This window comes from Calonectris borealis, chromosome Z (assembly GCF_964195595.1).
Source record: "Calonectris borealis chromosome Z, bCalBor7.hap1.2, whole genome shotgun sequence".
Lineage (NCBI taxonomy): Eukaryota > Metazoa > Chordata > Aves > Procellariiformes > Procellariidae > Calonectris > Calonectris borealis.
The window spans coordinates 85,865,604-85,886,542 of NC_134352.1; the positions used below are offsets into that span (position 1 = coordinate 85,865,604).

General features: G+C 44.3%; 1 protein-coding gene across 1 annotated transcript; it reads left to right on the plus strand.

Annotated features, from left to right (window-relative positions):
* The first annotated feature begins 192 nt into the window (after positions 1 to 192).
* On the plus strand, positions 193 to 9,588 carry DYNAP (dynactin associated protein). The gene is made up of 9 exons (XM_075136898.1): positions 193 to 279; positions 2,067 to 2,291; positions 3,554 to 3,760; positions 5,111 to 5,344; positions 6,117 to 6,270; positions 7,456 to 7,565; positions 7,710 to 7,823; positions 8,453 to 8,602; positions 9,246 to 9,588. The coding sequence occupies exons 1-9, from the start codon at positions 202 to 204 to the stop codon at positions 9,369 to 9,371; spliced, it is 1,398 nt and encodes a 465-aa protein (XP_074992999.1). The 5' UTR covers positions 193 to 201; the 3' UTR covers positions 9,372 to 9,588.
* The last annotated feature ends 11,351 nt before the right edge of the window (positions 9,589 to 20,939 follow it).

The window sequence follows — 20,939 nt, forward strand, 5'->3', positions numbered from 1 at the left end:
TTTAGTGAAGAAGAATTTTTTGTATTGCATCACATTTCTGCTCAATGGTACTGCACTAAATGCCGTTAGTGTTACTATGCAGAAGAAGATGAGTCACTTCACTGGACTCTGTAACATAACTGAGCACATATCGGAATTGACATTCTTTTGTTTCAATGTTTTTCTTGTCTTCTCTGGACTAATCTATTTCAGCTTTACTAAATGGAGAACCAGGCATTTGAAATGCATGGAGAGAGCATACAAAATTCTTCAAAAGGAAAAGAGTGGCCAAAGAAAGAGGTACCAGTCATTTTCTTTTACAGTGCTATCAAAACATTATTAACAGAGTCAGTCTGAAGATTAAACCCTTATTTTGTAATATGACCTAATCCTATATTATTAAGAAGGTCCTGAAGAAAATAAAAGCTGTAAAGGGCTTCAGTTGCTAAGGTCCTAAAATGCATAGCTCCATGTGCACTAGCTAGGATCTGAACTGTAAGACACAATTCCCTGGCCCCACTTAAGTTAATAGTTAAATTCTTTATCCTCTAAATACTGGACAAAGTAATTATCCTTGGAGGATTCCCCATTGATTTTAACAGAAAGAGCTACTTAAAAGCTCATTCTTGTGGTAATGTTTAGTATCTCTACTGAGTTACACATTAGAGTACTCTTTCATCTTTTCTTTTTTTTTGCCCTTGAGAAAAATAATTCTCTGTAATTTTCCCATTAAAGTTTTTGCTTCTTGGGATTTGAATTAACTTCATGCAGTAAGAGTTGGCATATCACGCGTAAGCCATTACATTTGTTTGCAGTCAGCACAGTGCTGCTTCCTTCACAGTACCAAGGCTAGCGATTTCCTCACAATATAACTCACTCCACACAGCGGTGCTGAGGTTGAATGTTCTGTATTAGTTATTATTATGTAATATGTACAGCATTCTTTTGACTTTAAAAATAATTATTGAATTGGTGCCACTGCTGTGAAAATGCTGTAAATTAAAGATCCTTCAAATCTGGAAAATTGAGATTTCGAATGCATTTAACTATAAAGCCTTGTTTTCTGATGAGACTTTGTGGTCTGAGTACTACTGTTGTGCTATTTAATTGAACACAAGCTTTGAAAAGGGATTCATTTAAACTGAAGAAAAGATTATTACCGACTAGAATAGGGTGATATTTTGAGCACTTTTCTGCTGGCAAGAGAAATGTATTTGTAAAGAGCTTTTGTCAAATAGATTAATGAAAAAGGTAATTTTGTTAAAATCAGCAAATAATATTCAATTTTTTCATTTCTGATTGTCCAGCTTAAGAAATCAACATTCATAAGTCATTTTCAGGCACTGACCATCTGAAAAATCAGGCTTTTAAAGGGAGATCAAGCTGTGCACCCAGAATCAGTAGAGAATTTTAAAATTTGGGCCATAGAATGCAGTCTCTATTCATCTGAAGCTGCAACTTCAGCAGCAAAAATGGTTAAGGGAGAGGAAGCACTGAATATCCTCTCCAAGGTGATGCTTCATGGTGCCAGAAGTGCCTTGGCCTTATATAAAGAACTTGTGTGCTTCTGCGTGCCCAGCTGCTTCTCCCCTTCGCCCTCCTTCAGAGGCCTGAATGTTCACAAAGGAAATTTTCAGTAAGGAAACGATGCCCAGAGCAGTTAGTACAGATGACATTTCCCCATTCTGGCCTGTCTTCTCCACTGCCAGGGAGCTGGGCCACGCGAGATGGGACGTAAATTAGAGGCAGCATTTCTGCCCCACAGATGAAGGTTTGCCATGAGTTGATGCTACAGGTCTTCAGTGTTTGTGATATGGATTAGAAACAGCAATGAAAAAAATCTGTAAGCGTTTGTCAGACCCCAGGATGATAAAAACGTGCTTTTACTTGATGAAATAATGAAAGGACAGCAACAATCTGATAACACACTCTATAAGGTTTCCCTGTACTGGGCCCAGTAATTTGGCTATACCTGTGTTTCTGAAAGGCATACTGTTTTGATTACACAAGAACTATCACAAACTTTCTCCTGTGTGTGTTAGATCTAATAAAGCTTTCTTTGGGGGGGGGCTTTTTATTAATTTCAGGAAAGAAAGGGCAGCTGGTCCCTAATGAAAGTCTTTCTAGTTTGTCTATTGGCCTGTGTTATCACCACCGCAATAGGAGTGCTGGCCCTGTCCTTGGTCTATGTAAAGAACACTGCCTTTATGAAGGAGACGGATATTAAAAACGATGGTGCATCTTTCCCAAAACCAGATGAAAAAAGCGTGGATATCAAGTTCCAGTTCCTGAATCAGCTGGGGAAATCAAAGGTAAATTGTTCATCTTGTGCAATAATATTCTAGCATCATACATAGAAGTTTAATGAATTAATTTCACCTAACTCTTTTTTAAGCATTATGTGATCAGTCTAAACCTGTTATCCAGGCTTCTTTTATAATCCGTGGGGAGAGACACAAACTTCCTGACAGCGTTTCACTCCAATTTATAACAGATGTTGGAAGTGGTATGGATCTCTGGAGTGCCTCTTGGAGAGCTAAATAATTGCTCCAACAAATTAGGCTTGCAAGACAAGGCAACCATTTTATGTGTGATTCTGAAATTACAGAGTATGAAATTCTGAAAAAACAAAACCAGAAAGACCAAATTTTAATGTAAGCTGAGTAGCACACTAATCTTTTTGTTCTTAGGACTGGATTCAAACAAATTGTTATGTTGCAAGAAAAAAATGAACTCCATGATCTTATTTCAGTGAGCTAAAATTAATTAATTGACAATGTAATGAAGCCCTCGGAATTATGTAGTTTTTGTTTAGGTGTATTTTGATACTTACAGAAACATATCCTTTGAGCAAACTCTAAAGATATACTCCATCTTCTAAATATATCTTTATATAAAAATAATTCCTGATTGATTTTTGCTTTTCAGCAAAAGAGGGAAAAGGATAGATTAGATATAGGGCATTTTAAACTGACAACAGCCATTCTGGTACTTTTTCATGTTAGCTTTAACTATGTAATTAATTTTCAAACAAAAAATGTTTTTAAGAATGCAAACAAAAATGTTTAAGAGGAGAGCAACCCTTTTAATATGCCCTTCCTCAGTGCAAGATGATTCTTTCAAGTACAAAACATGTTCTAGAGGCAGTACAAATATTGGGAAATGACTAGTTTCAGGTGCAAATAGTTTGCAACTAGAAAATACAGGAAATTCAGGAAAATGTCTTACTCGGGAAATGTTCTAAATGTTTTGAATCTAAAAGTTTAAGCATATATATAACTCATCTCCCAAATCAAAGTCCAGAATGACGTAAAAAGAGGAGGAGCAGATAATTTTGTTCTTGGTATCACTATTTACCTCTCGTTTGTAGAAACAATACTTTTACATCATCACATGAGAAAGTATATAAATGATTGTGAAAAGTGACTAAAATTCATACAGAGAGAATCCTTACTGAGAAAAGGAATAGGTCCCTTCAGTATTGCCCAGACCAAAAATTTTCTGAAATATTTTTGGATTGTTTGATCACCACTGTCCACAATTAATACAAGTCCCACTTTTACTCACTTTACAGGTATATAACTACCCAGGTGGTGAAATTCAGTGGGCAAGATTCAGGAAGGATGTAAATGAATATCAAAGTGATGAAGAAATGGAATTTGGAAAAAGTATCAATAACCATCGCTCCAAAATGACTTTTGGAACCTTACGGATCAAAAGCAAAGGGCTTCGGGCTCCCCATTGGCATTTTAATGCCAATGAACATGGCTACCTGCTACAGGTATTATCTGATTATTTCGGCTTTTCCAATTGGTTTTGCAGTTTAAAGCATACGTATGTATAGAAGATGTACATATGTAAAAAAAATTACATATACATTATATACAAATGTTAACAGGTAATAAAAGCAAAATTACCATTGACTGATGTATGACATTAGTTTTCTTGCTTGAAATAACATTTTCAAATGGAGATGCTTGAAATAGGCTGTGTAATGTTACTTGCAAGAGTACCAAACACATGTAGCTTCCAATGAAGTATAAAAACTGAGGTCAGAGGAGACTTTGGATACCTGAAAGTTACAGAATTTTACGTACTTATCCAAGTGCTGACAATGATTAAAGTAATTATATTAGAGAACCATCGCAGAATCACAGAGATGAAGGACTATTAAGTTTCTTCAGAAAGCCTCTGGCTCCATCCCCTGTATTGATGCAGGATAAGAACACCTAAAGCAGATCTGACAGTTCTGTTCAGTTTTTAAAAAATTTTCAAAAAAGGAGCTATGACAAAATCAAAAAATAGTTGTCTCCCATGTTTCATCACACAGGCCATTAGATTTGTGTACCATTGTGCTGGTACACAAACCACGTTTTTGTTTATTGCAAAAAAAAAAAATCTCCTAATTTCTCCTTGTTTATATCCATTGGCTGTGGAGACCCTCAAATCATCTTTCTTTCTCACAACTTTTTATACATGGAAGACTGTTTTGTTCCCATAGAGTCTCCTCTTTTCTAGACCAAATATCCCTCCCTTTCCCATCCCAAATAAATCTTCTTTGAAAAGGTTTGCCCTATCTCACCTGTGTGTCAAATTTCAAATCTGTAAAAATAAAGAAAATAAAGGAGATAAATAGAAACTCACTGTGAGGAATTCAGGATAGCATATTAATTTGAAAACAAAATTATCTTTCTTTGGAAGCATAGGTACTTAGATGTATCTCAATTATTAATTTATTTTTAAGAATAATTATTCATATTTTGATCAGCATGGAACTGAACAGCTCCAGCTAGAGGGGAGATCCTCCTTGGAGTAAGGCATTCCACAAACACCTGGTCCTCTCTCCAGCAGTTTTTGGTCAAATATGACTCTTTTATAGCTGTTCACAGCCTCTTTAATAGGAAACGGTTTGAGTATGAGCGATGTGTATTTGTCATGTGTTCCTTAAACCTTCTAAAATTTTGTCACTTAAAATGCTATTCTGGATTTAAGTTCACAAAGGCTTGTTAGAGAGTGTATCAGGATCTGTTTTTTCCTAACAGCCTTCAGGTTATTTGAATTATTGATTTCCCGCATATGGCTTAAATGAGAAAACTTTCATTACGATCGTTAAGTTCTCATTATGTTACAGGGTACTGCCTGGATTGGAGTAATTGGTGCAGATGACAGCGTGGTCACCACATACAACGTCACGGCTGGTCAAGTGATCTTCTTCCCTAGAAACACTGTGCATTGGATAAAGAATGTAGGATCAGAAGACTGTGTGTTCTTGCTGTTTTTTACAACACATGAAGAACTTCAGACCTTGGATGTAGATGACGCATTTTTCTCTACCCCAGAGGATATAGCAGCTAGAGCATTAAAGGTCTGTACAATAGGATAGCCAGCCTCTACCTCGTCTTCTACACATTAACATGGCAGTCCAGTCTCTCTATATATTTCTTGGAGAGGATCCTCCCTACCTCAGCTGTTCTCTTTAGTCCATCCGTGCAGAAGGGTGTATACATGTCCTTTGTGTAACACTGTGCCTCCCTATGCGTTCCTTTATACACAAGGAGAAATAAATGATGATGCTCTCTCCAAGAAACTTTTTCTCCTCCTCTCTTCACATTTATCCCCAGTTTGTGGAGGATCCTTCATATTTCCAAGGATGGAAAAGAAAAATAATATAGTGAAGCCCAAAGCTAATTTCCCAATAGACCCTTGATGAATTCTGTGGTATGAGAAGGTCTCATAGGAAACTATAGATAAGTCCATCTCCTTGTTAAAATGGATCTTATTTGAACTGACTAGTTGGCAACGTCCCTTGAACAAGGACAGTTTCTGCTGAGTCTGAGGAATTTGCATGTTCAAACCACAGAGTTGTGACAGACCTTCCCACCCTGAAGCAGTTTGATGGGAGATGGATTGAGTTTCCCTTCTGCTCCAAATCTCTGTGGTAACTGAGAAGGAAGGGCAGAGCAAAGGAGCAAAATAGAGTATTGACAGGGTGAGGCAATTAAAGAGATGAGGTAGGTCCACAAGGCAGAAGTTGTCTACCACCAGGTACTAAGGTGGGATATTCAATGAAGCAAAATTTTAATTCCTCAGTTTGCTGTGTGTCCCTGTCAACTTAATATGCATTGTGTGTTCCGCAGCCACAAGGTGGAGTTAACTTCATCAGAACATTCAAGAAACAAGTAGAAGATCAAGCAGTTAACCTCCCACCAAACTTAGATGAGCTTGTACAAAATGCCACCTACGTGCAGTCTCCGGACAACCTTGTATGGCAGTACTTCTACAATCTCAAAGGTATACATCAGGGAACTTTGTATGTAAGAGCTCTCCGTGTTTCTAGTGGGGGAGAGGCGTGGGTCTGTAATCGATTCACTGAAACAGGAGTTAAAAAGTGTATAGAGAAATTATAAGAATTTAAGGAGATAAAATGAAAAATATATTCATAATACATCTCATTACCGCCCTTTGAAGATGTATAACCTGATTCTTATCTCGAAGTATTTTACCATTTTGATTTTAATGTTTCTATCTGTAACAGTAGATATGAGAGCAGAATGCCAGTAAGCAGCAGGGCGTGAACTAAATACTTCCCAGCTCAAGGTTCTCTACAGATGTACGCAACCAGGACTGGTGTGTTCTCTGCTACAGTTAAATTGATAATAACCTAAACCTAAACTTTTCATTCAGAAATTAAAATCTAATAGGCCAGGAAGCCCTGCAGCTCCAGATTAGCTGGAGAGTGACTGGTGCTGAGCTTCTTAGAATATCTTGCATTTGCATATGAAACATCAATGAATAAACACCTTAACATATACCTAATTATGTCCTCCCTTTTCTTTTACAAATACAGCTTCATAAACAGCATTGAACCATATTCACTGTTTCGTTTATCAACAATTGTATTAAGCAACCCTCTGTACAGCCTGGCTCTAGTGATTATCAGTGAGCACCTAATAAACATAGATGGCAAAACTTAATTCCAAGTAGTATAGTCTATTCAAAAAGCTATAAAAGCAAATATAGGTCCAGAGCTCCACACACAGCTGGTGGAGGTCATAAGAAATAGATGTGTGACAAAAATCTTTGTACTTGGACCAAAATGTTCTTCTGCATTGGCAGTACTTTACAAAATATTGTAACACACAATCAGTGCCATAAAGGTTAACATGAATTAATATACTGAAAATTAGCATGTTCTTTAAGTGTATTGTTATTGATAGCAATTTGGGATGGAAAAATCTAGTTGGAGTTTTTCATTATGATTATCTGACTACAGAAAAATACAGTAAAGGAGATTGCATGGTGTCTAGTGCATGAAGGATAGATAAGCTAAACGGGCTTTCTTTTTGGTTCCAGAGGCTCAAAAGATTCGAGGCCTCAAGTTTAGTACGTAGTAATGACTTGAAGTTGGCCAATACACTAACAAGCAATGTTAACCAAACCTTGTTGGAAATGCTCATTTAGCTGTCTTTGTTTTAGGGTCAGCAAAGTATCCTTTTCCAGGAGGAATCTTCCAGTGGGCTCGCTACCGCATAAATGGCACTGGACTAAATGAAACAGAAAAAATCTTTAGTGAGGCATTGAACAAGGTATGTGCTTTCAATTGGATACTGAAGCTATTTAAACATAAGGCCTAATATGCAATTTGTGTGGGTTCATCACTGCTTTGTCATGTATAACAGGGATATAACAAACTTGGATGGTTTTCTGAACATTTCTGTTCTGCTTTTCAGCATGAAAATACCCTTACCTTAGCAACTCTCAGGATATTCAGCAATGGACTGGGGCAGCCTCATTTCCACTTCAATGCTAATGAGATGGGTTATGTCATTAGCGGCTGTGGACAGGTAATTTGTTACATTGGTGAGGGATAAGTCAGTGGAGTTTTGGCTGTATAACAATTACACCCCTAATAACTGATTCCCAGCCCTGATTAATAATACTACAATTAGTAGCATTACAAAACTTTCAGTGTCCGCACTTTCCTTTTCCATAAAAAATTTTGATCTGTTACATTTGTGGAAGCTTGTCTAGTCAAAGTGGAGTTATACAAAGAGCAGAATTTGTCCATCTTGTTATGTTGTTCAGCAAAATCACACATGGGGACTCCCCACTCTCCTGAAAGCTGGGAGTACAAAATAAAAGGCAATACTTCTGATTTAGTGCCCCTGAGGAACAGATAAATAGAGAAAATTTAGTGAGTATTAAGATTTAGAGTACAGGATTTTATTATGTTTTTCACTCGGTGCAAATTTGAAGTGCAAAGGTGATTGAGATGGACTGATGAGACTCCATAATGTGAGGACTTACCATAGGAATTTGCCTGGGATCCCTCTACCTGTTTGGAGTCTCAGTGAAAGCACTGATGCTACGCTGGCTGATTTCAGTGCAGTGCTGGGACCGCCACTGTGTATTTATCCAATAACAGCACACTGAAAATGGTTGTTGTTGAACATTGCTGCTTTACTTGCAATAGGTTGGAGTTATTCTCTCATCTGGAGTCACCGCCAACTTCAATATTGACATTGGAGATGTCATATTTTTCCCAGTTGGAACTCAACATTATATCAAGAGCGTATGTGAGGAGGATTTGTTTTTGATTCTAGCCTACAGTACAGGGAACCAGGTGAGAATTCATATGGGCACGGGGAGTAAAAAAATGGTTCAACTGTACATAATCTTATGCTTTTCTCATGCACGTAAGCTTTATGCTTTGGTGCGCACCTTTCAAAAGAAATTCTAAGAATACGTCAAGTACACTGACAGTGCAAGTTCCCTTCTGGTGTGAATGGCTGGCATGCAACACTTATCAAAACCCTGTACACGGAAACAGGAGGTGGGGAAGACAAAGAAAAGGTCTGTGGTAGGGTGTGACGTGCTCCCGTGTGTGTGTGCGCGTACATCTACGTGTGTGTAAGAGAGATGGAATTCAGATCGTGTTTGTGCATGAGGTACTGCTGGTGTTTAAGAGACGGGCTTGTCCTTGAGCAGACCGGACGGGCTGAGCACCCACAAAAGGGAGAGATCTTTGTGAGCCTTGGACGAGCCTATATCCTAGAAGCCAGAGCAAGGGTGTATTTGTCTAAGGTTACACGTATCCAGTGATCTTGATAGCCCAGTGTAAGAGTTGTCATTAGTTATGTACTTTTATATTAATTCATTTTCATCTTGGATTTGAGGGGCACTTTAATATTCCATATTATTAATATTGTAAAAATGATCAGGTAGCTATGATTATTCTTTTTAAAATACTGTCTTTTTCTTCATAGCTGGAAACTCTTCGTATGAATGACTACTTCCATGGAACAGCAGATCATATCCTTGCTCAGCTTTTTTTGAAGGAACAGGCTGAGTTTAAGAAGTTCCCAAAGGCTGCCAAAAAATTAGGCAAATAACCTCCTTTAGCAGTTAATGGCTCCAAGAATTTCTCATGATCACCATGTTTCTAGCAGTACTTTTTGGTACTTTTCTCACTAGTTATCCAGAGGAGATATTCAGAAAAAAGAAGAATTTGGGGTTATTAATTATAAAAAGTTATTTTCTTTTTGTATTTTATCATGTTTTATTTATAGTGCAATGTAATTTGATTGTAAATTAAAGCAATTTCTACCATTACAACTGCCTTTTGCTCCGTATAACGTTCATTATCCCACCGTATCTCTTCCCTCGCACTGCTGAAGTTTGCATTGATTTCCTGTCTTGTGGACAGCGCTCTTATCTAGCAGTGCCTACACACAAATACGGCGTGTTTACACAGCTCGGTCTATCCCCAAAGCAGGTATTGTGTTGTAAGCCCTGCATCTAACAGTGACGGCAGGAATGAGCTCATCATACCTTCAGGTCATATTCACTCTCCCTCCCCCACTGCAGTCCCCTCAGTGGGGCACTGCGTTAGAATTTAAGACCCCTAACTGCTTTTCCTGACTTTGCCACCAAACTGCTATCTGATTTTGAAAGAAACATTCGAGGCTAGATTCTTAGCAGAATGTAGACTCAGTAGCGGATAAGCTCTGGGTTAGGCACCTGTGCTTCCACGCAAAAGGTGGGGAGAGATAAGCCCAAACAAACTGGGCCAAAAAGAAGCAAAGATGATTTCCCAGACTGGCATCTATGCCATTTTTTTGTGACCCTCAGGTTCCCGTTCCTTCCTGTGTAAATATTTAATTACAGCCAACAGGATGGCTGCAGCAAGGAGGCAAGGAGATCTCTCTCTGTTTCCCATGGGTTAGGGCATGGGGTTTTTTTTGGTCTCAGGAAATACTTGCTTAGTTCATGGGGTTTAAATCAAATCAGGATCAAAGTGGTTTACCGATTTATTATCAACGCACAATAAACAAGGATTCAGTGAAATACACAGTTGGGATTCATCTGCATTTCTTATCAAGGCTCTTGGTAATCCCCTGGCTACTCTTTAATCCGGCTGAAGGTCATCTTCAGCTTTATCGGTTTGGGGCAAACATCCCATCAGCTCGTGTACTCCACTGGCAGGCGCTGCCACGCTCCCCTTCCTCCCACACCGCCCGGGGCTGCAGAGCAGAGGGAGCGGCTGTGCGGGTCCTGCACAACCCTCTTCTCAAACACGCTCCCCAGCTGCCTCTGCTGCCTCTCCGTGAGGATTTTGTGAAGCTGCTTGGTAGCCATGCTCAGGCTGGGCCTTGCAGACCGGACAGGAGAGGGAATGCCCCGACTGCGGACCCCAACGGGGCTGAAGCATTGACTTGTTCATTGCTTTGAAGAAAAGATATTGCATGAGTGTCCAGGAGGAGAAATTTCACTGTCACATAATTAACCTGCAGCCCAGGGTTGGTTTTAAAGGCCAGAAACAATGCCGAAAATAGGAGTTGGACATAAAAGGCTTGATAGGACCGAGCTTAGGACACCGCTGTCCCAGAGGGACCTGCCTCGTCCCCTGTCCCCCCAGAGCTCCCAAGAGCAGTATTTCTTCTGTGCCATGTCCTCACTGGTCACCGCCTGGCCTTGACCCCAACCTCACAGACAGTACCAGGGCTGGATAAGACCTCTAAGTCATGCTGCACCCCTAAGGCTGGAGACCTGGTTTATTATTAGGTTATTAAGTGCTTTCAGGTGTTAGGAGAGAAACAGGCTGGTTTCTCAGGTGCTGGGAATCAATCAGCCCAAGGCTCTGGTTTAAAACAGTTCAGCTGGGACAAGGAAGGTTTAAATGCTGGGTTCTCAGTTGAGATGCTCCTTAGGAGGTCCGGAGGCACCCACCAGGTAGGGGAGATGCTCCTTAGGAGGTCTGGAGGCACCCACCAGGTAGGGGAGATGCTCTTCTTGGCAGATGGGAAAAGGCAGCTCGCTGCGGAACAGGGAAGTGGGTTTTGTTCTGCTGTTGTCACGTTCCTTTGCTGTGCTGGAAAAACAGACTGAAAGCTGTGGCCTCTTACCTCAGTGGCTGTGATGTCTCTTGTCCTCTGCCCTCCTGAGCCCTGCAGTCCCGAGGCAGGGGGTTCAGAAGCTGCTCATAGGCCCCCACCAGATATTTCCGTGCCTGGGTTCGGCCGGTGTTCTCAGCTGTGTGCTCCCGGGGCTGGGTCCGACCTGTGACCCACTGCTGGGCAGGCTTGGCTTGTCTCTTGGGTCTCTTTTTTTTGGCACGCTGCTTTTATTCTGTGTTGTATTTGACTGCAAGCTACTCTTTAAAACAGATCTTGATAGATTCAGGCCCTTTACCCAGGGAGATGCTATTATTACCAGTGTAGAGCAGTGACTGTCAGGAAAAGGGGGTGTCATGTTGATTAGAAAAGGGGAATCTAAAAGTGCTAAAAGCCTGGAATTTCTTGCTGTATTTTTCCAGCTGATCTCTGTGAGTCCCCAGATCCTGAGAGGCACAGAAGGGTGCGATTGGTGTGTGCCACGCAAGCAAACCAGGGGAAATGCTTATATAGTACCCTTCATCAATCTATTTGGCTCTACTAACTACTTCATTAAGACTCACAAGCAGTGGGGTTCGGGTACCAGCACTCCTGTGGGTATGTTTCTAGAGCCCTGAGGGAAATTGGGTTGTCTAGCAGTCTGTTCCTATTTGGGTATCAACATCTTGGTCCGCCTGCTTTACTCTGTGCCGGTCTGCTTAAAACCCCGTGCACTGCGAGTAGGGTGAATGCGCGCTGGAGAACCTCTCGGGAGGACCGTGAAGTGAGATGCATTGCTGTCATTTACCACGCCGTGATGAAATGATCATTGCCTCGCCTGTCCAAATCAATCAGGTTAACAGCCTGCGAAATGCACTTTCCAAAAGCGATTACTGCCCCGTCGGCTGCTGCAGCCGTGCCCTCGTGCTTCAAAAGCAAGCTCGCGTTTGTGAGCACTTTATTTTTGTTTGTGTTTTACTAAGTAGCTAGCATGTTTTTTCAGACTTTTTTTTTTAATTAAGTTTTGGTCTACTAATTGCAGGCTGATCCTCCAGCTGAGTGAAGTGCTTTTTGCTTAGCTGTAAGTGTGTATCCAGGTGGTCTGACTTCAGTATCCGATTTACAGATGTGCTGGTTTTATTTCTCCTTTAACTTTTACTAATACTGATAACCCAGTTGTTCTCACTGTAGCTTCTTTAGGTGTCAATCAACCTTTGGGCTGGCATCAAATCTGTCTTCAGCTGACCACAGTGGGATTTAATACTGTGCTGAATCGTGTTTCTTGTCCTACCTCCTTCAGAATCCAAGCAAATGGTCAGAGCACAAGTGCCAGATCCCCAGTTTGTCTTAGGTTGTCTAAACCAGTGAACTTTCATTAATGAGCCCAGAACCTTGTCTAAAGACCTGATAAAGATCCAGATACCCTCTGATTTAGTCCTGCTTTTAGGGCCTGAAACTGCTGCTTGTACCGTATTTGAAATATAAGAGTAAGATGTGTTGTTAGGTGCTAGGAGCCACTGAGACACGAGGTTATATGGTAGCTCTGTCTGACGGAATATATAGTTGTCGCCGTATGTTGTACAGCGCTGGACCGCTGTCACCCCTATAACTCTTGGTATTACTCCAGGCCATTAATATTACAAATAATGTTTGGCCCGTAAGAGCAATATATTCAGTGAGTGATGAAATACACTCTCCTCTTTTGCTTTCTCTTTGATTAGTAAATTAACTAGATTCCCCCCACCAGCCCCGCCCCAGTACGACAGGCCCAAGATGAAAGGACTAAGATGTTGTGAGGTCTGGTTCCTAAAAAAGATGAGACTTGCTTCTAAAGTTTCCTTTATCTTTTCCAAGCCTTTTTCCTCTTTACTCAGAGGGCGATTAGTCAGATTTTGTTCAAAAAGGTTTGTTAGTCATGAAGTTCTTGAATTGACATGGGCTTGAAATGCACCCGACCATCTGTGCTGAACTTTGTCCAAAGAGATGAGGACCAAGCTTCTCAGCTCTGAAGAACAAAAAGGTGGAAAGCAATAGGAATTGCAGAACTTCAATACAGGGACCTTTTCACACTTGGTTCTGCTTTCCTCTTTCTTTTAACTCTAACGCATGTTTAAGGGATTTGCTTTAAGTCAACACAAAGCAATATAAATAAATTAAGAGAATTCTGCTTGGTCTTTTAGTTTTGGTTCCTACCTTCAGTTTGTGGTGCTGCTTTATTGCCTACCCATCACGAGATGTCCTGCATGTCGGGAGCAATGGCCGAGAGCTGCGAGGGCACCCTGCGACGGGGGGCTGGAGACGTGCTCACCGCAGACGTGAAACACAACGGCCTTGCTGCGAGTGCAGGCTAGCTAGCTTGGGATCTCAAATGCAGATGTGCAATGCACAGCTGTCTCCTAAAGTCACCTGTATTGCAAAACCCAGGGAGGACCCTCATTTTGGTCACCGGGAGAATGGGAACTTGGCAGCTCTGGCTTTCTCAGGATATTCCTGCAGTACAACAGGGTGATTCACCTGAAGCCAGAGGTGCTCTTCAAGGCAGTAAGTCCATCCCTGGATACGCTCTGAAAATAATATGTAAAACATTGATTGAAACAGCAGTACTTAAAGAATAAAGGCTGTGTTGCATCCCACGAAAAATATGGATTATAGAAGATAATATTTCTTACCTTAGAAACTATAGAGGTCTATTCAGTGGAAAGGACCTCAGCATCTTTGGGTAATTGTAATCAGAAGCAGTAATGAAATGAATGGGATACTTGCAGTACCAAATTAATTCACAAAATGCCTTGTGTGACTTATTAGCAGTGTACAGCCACCTCGAGGGTTTGCACTACCCACTCAAGAGAAATGTGTAATGTTTTCCAGTGGGTGAAATCAACCTCATGTTGAGCAACAAGAGGATGGGAATTTTAAAAGCCCTTTAAAGCATCTTTTTAGGCAAGTCTGGAGATTCAAGCAGCCCACCAGCCCTGTGCATGTGAGTGAAACTTGTTCAGAGTAAATTGTCTGACTCATTGAAGTGACAAACGCCGATGTGATCACCCGCTGTGAGCCCGAAGCAATCCCGGGGAGAGTGAAGTTTCAAACCTGCTCGGAGGTGACCAAGCCAGTTCCCTGGCTCAGGGGATGGTTGGTGTTGGGGTCACCCAGGAGAAGCTTGAGGCTGACACCGGGACGGGGTTCACGGGTTTTCTTGGGCAGCCTCAAGCTTCTGTTTTGGCTGTCGGTTTGTCATCTGGGCTGCCCCCCACCTCCCTCCTGGGGAAATCCCCTTTCCTGCCCCATCTCGTGCCAAGCCATCCCTGCAGGTGGCCAATGTCACGCTAAGCGGGTTTTATAGCAGAGGATGCAATACGGTTTCTGTAACCAACTGCCATAACCAAAGGGTTCACATACCCCATAAAATGCTCTGCGGTGTTTTTTTTCTTGGGTGGGTTTATCCTTTTTCCAGGCCTGGCACAGCATGTTGTCCTCGAAAGCACACCTTTTACAGCCCGGCAAGGCTTTACTCCCGATGGAGTTTGACCAGTTTCCTCAAACAGAAAATTATTTGTAAAAACTTGATGATGGTGAGAGATTAGCACAGGACTATTCGGAGGCTTTTAAGCTCCTTGAATCCACCAACCGTTCATGGCTCGGTGCCACGGCTCGCTGCCCACACGAGCACGCCTTGCCAGTTGTGCAAGAGCTTCGTAAGGCTCACGGGTTGCATCTGCCTGGGTTAGCAGAGCTGCTGAGCGGGGAGATGTGACTTCTTCAGCCAGCGCGTGGGCTGGAAAGCTGCTCGGGGAGGGCATCTCGGCCCCTGGGGCCGTTCCCACCGGGGCTTGAGGAACCTCCCAAAACCCCCATGTTGCCACTCTCAGCAGGCACGAGTGCTGGCAGCCTGATGCGATGGAGGCAAAGTGTAGGAACACATTGCAACGTGGCTAAAAAAAACCCCAAAGCAACAAAACCCCCAAACCCCAACTAATAAAAAACCCCTAAAGTTATTGAAACTTTTTTACTAATTCTTGAAGAAGTATCAGAGTTCATGTGTATTCATGCAGCTGTGCTGTAGACTCTCTTTTTGTTTGTTTTCTGATGCTTAACAGATAAATAGTCACATCTTGCTAATATTGCCATTATAATGAGTAACCTGCACTGTTCTTCTGCATTGAGCCTGCGTCATGTTCTATGAACGTGCACACGCACAAACATCTCCTGCAACATTTTCTGTTGGGATCTCACCAGCTAAAAAGCATGACAGAGCTCGGTAGGATCTCAAGAGGTCTCAATGCAGGATAATTTAATAATTAAACCCACTCTCTACATCTCAGTCCTGTACCTTCCTTCTCACGACAACAAGCTGTTATGACTCGGGTGAGTTTTATAGGTCCCAAAGGACAAAAGGAAATTTCCTGCATTTTATTGCATGTTCTGATTACAGCCAAGTTAGAAACGTTGAGAAATCTTTACCTTTCCCTAGCCATGCAAATGTGGCCAAACAGAAAATCCAGCCCACGCCCTGACCCCAGACGACCTGCGCAGTAATGAGTCATCTCAGAAGCTGAAGGATCTTTTGAAGGCAAGCCAAGGTTTGTTGGAGCTGAGTTAGTTCTTGATGGCTGCATAGCTGGAAATAGCTTACCTTCTTTTATAGAATGATATTGCTAATTATAGGGGTGGCATCCCTTTATAGCCCAGGATTATCCATTCCCCCAGCTGGGGACTTCCCAGCACCCTCAAAGGTGCCTGCCAAGTCCTTGTGGGTTTATGGGCTGTGGTTGGCCTGGGCAAGCAGGAGGCGTTCGGGTGAGCACAGGCAGCACTGCCTCCAGCAGCTCCACGAAGAGACGGGTTTCCATGGATGGGTCGATGCAGGTGGCTTTTAGGGTAGCGATGTCTGTGGAATGGGGGGGACCCTCTGTTTGAAGAGTAGCAAAACGCATACTGAAATGAAAAGAAAACCTTTCCGTTAAATCGCGTGCCCCAAAGGAGTCGGAGATGCTGCTTATTTCCCTCTTCAGTCAGGCGGGAATGTACAAATCGAGCAGCAGCAGAGATATGGGCAAATATTGGATATTGTAATCAAATGGACAAACTGGGCTTTTTTGTGAAGATGTGTGGTTTTCAGTGTGTTCATTTTAGAAATAATACAGAACTTAACAAATGATGACCTGACTGTGCTTTATAGACGCACAGGAAATAGGAGCATCACCGGGAGGGTGCTGAGTGCAGACTGACACGTCTGGGATGCAGCCCCTTGCCACCCCGCTTTGTCCCCCTGTCTCCCTGCACCGGCCCAAGTGGTGTTTCTCAGGAGTGCCAGATGTTCATAAATTCATCCTCCTTTTCACTAGTTTATCAACCAGCAGATGTTGCTTATTCTGCCAAAAGCCCAAAGTCATTAGCAAAACCTTAATTTCTTTCTAGCTTCCTCAGCTGTGCTGACCTGTGCTTACCACAGTGGTACCCTGCAGAAACCCTCTGCAATGGAGTGTTTTCCAGGATATGTGTGTGCGTGTACACACACACATAATATATAATTTTTATATATATATATTTTAAAAATTCAGCGGTTTTTAGTAGCTCAGAAATGTGCTGTAGTTGAAAGTTTATGGATGAAAGAGGCTGTTCAAGTCTTTTTACACCAAACGAACCTTGCGGTGAAGCTCTGTTAAAGAAGATGGAAGTTTGATGGAGCGCCTGCCCGCAAATTGATAACGATCTCCTTAGTGCGCAAACAGTAAATTTATTTTCTCCTAGAGGAATAGGTGGCAGTGTACAAGCAGAACTGTTCCAGGCCAGCAGTAGCAGTGGTGGGGTTAAGGGGAGAGACTGGCTGGAGGTTTAAATGGAGACACGAGGCTTTACTTCTGCACATGCAGAGTTTGCTGCTGTCCTGCCACTGCCGCTCCTGTCCCCGCCTGAAGCCTTGTACATGTGTGTGACACCGCGTGACAACGTGCACAGCCCCTCTCTCCTGAACCAAGGGGGGTCTGGACCCTGCACGGCAAATTCACCTCCTCCCAGGGCTTACGATAAACTCTCTGCGTGTCTTATAAATGCACCAGTGCTTGCTGGTCCCTGTCCCTACAGCTTTGATTGCATTTTATTTCTTTACTCATTTTGCACTTTCCTGGCTGACTGGACAGTCGCCTCTCTTTGCTGGCAGCGAGCAGGCGATTGGTACGCTGCAGAAAAGAAAAGTTAACTTGCCACAATATGGGGAAAAAGAAAGAGTGTCCCCCAAAGCAGCTCTGGTGGGAGGTCACCCCCGGTGGGAGATCCCACAGTGATGGTGAGGTCCATCCCTCTGAGAAACTTGTTTTCTTCTCATTGACTTTAATTACAAAGAATAACATCTCTGTCGGGCACAAGGCAGCATCAGCGTGTGCTGCCGGGCGGGCGAGGGAGGAGGTCACTTACTGCTCCTTTTCTCAAAGCTTGGACCCCAGGTTTCATACAATGCTCCTTCTGCGTTTTGGGAACACGATATGTTCATACCAGTGCTAGAGAACATCGTGAGAAAAATACCAAATACCCTGTAATAATGTATTCTAAATATAATAATAATAGCTCAAGGAAAGGAGTCTTTTCTGCTCCCTGCCCCTGTAAGATGAGTGGGAGGTGCCACGGTGGGATCAGAGAGGCACGATGGAGTTGGAAAAAATACAGCGTGCCTTTATGGGAAAGAATTACACCATAAAGCACGAGGGAAAGCCCTGCCCTGCCCTGCTCCTCTCCCAGGCTGGCCGGGCTGCGGATGCCGCCTGCCGGGCTGCACGAGTCCCTGGGGGTGGGGTCCCTAGGGAGCAAGTAATTCAGGATAAAAAGTGAGGAATTTCAACTGAGAATGGAACTTTTCCCTTTGGAAATGTCACATCTGTAGCTCAGGGACGTGCAGCTTCGCTGTCCCCATCTCGTTTTACCTCCAGCCCTGCTGCAGGCAGGGGCCGTGCAGCCAAGAGGTTACGATGCCAGGGAAGAGCAGACACTTTTATTTGCAAATACAGTTTGCAGCCAGACAGGGGTGTAAGCGCTTCCCCGGAGCCCTCTGCGCAGGTCCTGCCTCCGGAGGGGGGAGCATCAGTCCGTGTCGGCTCTCCTCTGGTATCGGGTACAATTTAGGTACCTGCATGATGCATTTTAACGAGGGAGCTGTGTACCAGCAGCGTTTGCATTTGGAAGCAGGGATTTGAATATCCCCAATCTGCCCTATTGGTGTTATTGGAGCCACATGTTACTGTCACGGGCTGATCAGATTATTTTGCAAGTAAGGGAGAGCACTGGGGTTGTGCCTCAGAGGTCGCTCTGAGCTGCAGCAGGCTGATGCCGAGGTAGTCATGGTACTGGCGGGGTCAGGGAGAGTCGGACCCCCCTGGGGCTGGAGAGCCAATTCTCATTAAATTCAGTGGGAGTCTTCCTCAAGGGAGGCTGGATCAGGTCAGGAGAAAGCAATAGCGCTGGGGAAGATAGTATTTTTCATTCCCACCAAGTGGGTGCTTGCAGCATCTGACCTCTCTTTGCGCTCTGAGTACCTCCAGCGGCTGCCGTCGGAGCAGGCAGCGTCCCAAACCGACCTCTGTACGCAGGACTGATGTGTGTTGGCTTGTTGTTGGATAATCTTGCATTTTAAAGGGAAGGTCACCCCAAACCGAAGGCAGGCTGAGGGGTGAGGGCTGCCCGGTGAGGCGAGGGTCCCTCTGCCACTCACCAGACGTGCGGTGCCCATCTGTGCCCGACCACGTTTCCTGCGCAGGGAACGACAGCCCCTCGCCCGATTTTCAGCTCGTTAGTCACAAATCCCTCATTTCACGCTGGAACATCTCTGTCCCCTGAATCTGTCACTGTCCCTTGTAGCCATAATAGAGCAGTCGCTGGGAGCGCGGCTTCACAAAAGACATAATTGGGCAAAAAAACAGGCTGGCTTTTAGCAGGGAACACTGTGATGCTTTCATTTATTTGGGCTTGACTACCGAGGGCCTCGTTTAAGTTTACCATCTGGTTTTCTTTTCTTCCCTTCTCTATTTTTCACCACTTCTCCCTGCCCTCAGCTCTGTCCCCTACCTAAGCCCGCTCTTCTCCATCCCCTGCATGTGGTGTGCATGTCCACCACTTGCTTCATCTGATCCTTTGGGAAATGCCCCCCAGCACTAATTTTGCCTCCTCTGTTCCTGCCTCCATCGCCTTTTGCTCTTCCCTGAGGATGACTGAGCTGCCTGGCGGGGGCCGAGCTGGTGGCAGCATCGCTCGGCATAATCTGAGCAGCTCGAGAAGCGAAGAGCCGCTCGTTAGGATGTAGCGGTGGAAACCACCCAGCGAGGAGCCTCCGGCTGTAAAGTGCCTGATACGCCTCAGGGCTGCGGGAGGGCCGATATTAATAGCACCCGCTCATCATTTTTAGCCGAGGCTTATATAGAAAGCGCATCCGTAATTCACGTGCTCCAGCTCTGGGATCCTTTGCAGGTCTCGGTGGCTGCAGCGGGAGCTGGCAAACAGGCTTTAGCCCACAGCACCTCAAAAAGGACACAACCCTCTTCTGAAACCCTTTTCTGAAAGGGCTTTCAGGCCCCAGACATTCCCCCGGGGCCAACCGCGCAGCCTCGCGCTCCCAGATCCTCCCCGAGCGCCTGCCATCCCTCCCCGGCAGCGGGGAGATGCCATTTCACGATGGCGGTTTTACCTCTGCTTTACTTCCCGCTTAAAGCGTGGCACTGCGCTGTAAAGCAAAAAGAGAAGTGAGATGGGCAAGGGAAGGCAGAAGGGTGTGAAGCAGCGCGCCGTCGCGCGGCGGCTGCAGAGGCAGGGTGGCCCAGGAGGCCGGGCAGAGCCCCGGTGCGGAGCTGAGAGGCTGCGGGAACCCCCCAAGGGAAAGAAGAGCCTCTCCCGGGGTGTCGGGGGGACCAGCCTTGCTCCCCTCCTTCCCTGGCCTCGGGGAGATGGGTGCGATGCACCCAGCTGCAGCGAGGGGATGTCTGCAGCCGGGGAGCACCCCAATTTCCAAACCCTGGGCGATGCCCGGGGGTGTGCTCGCCCCGAGGGAAGCTGGGGAGATCTGGTGGACACCAAAGCGTTCAACGCCAACCAGCACAGGGCAAAAGGCTGGCACAAACCCCCCTTCCCCGGGGACAGCACTCTAGAGAAAGGCTGGGAAAGCAGAGGAGGGGGGGAAGCTCGGCAAATGCTAACTACACATCCCTCCCTGAGGGAAGGCGTGGGTGGGCACTGATCATCCCAGGGTCAGGTACTGCCGGTAAAAACTGAGGATCAGCAGAGTATCAGCTGAAGAGACTTCGCTGAAGACCTTGCTGGTGCATTAATCCAGTCTGTGGCTGGTACCCTGGGTCTGCTGCGGTAGTTGCGACCTCTCAGGAACCAGATTTAGGTTTGCATCCAGAGTCTGTCTGCAGAGCAGAATTCAGAAAACCCAAATGAGAGGGGAGGGAGAGAAACCGCGCTCCGAAACTAATGCAAGAAAGGTCAGTTCGCTCCGGAGCCGGCTCAACCTCTTCAGCTCACCCGGTGCACGAGAAACGTGGATTTTTGTGGGTTGTGACTGTTGACTGCTTCACTGGCAGCATCGCTAGGAGGGCTTACCCG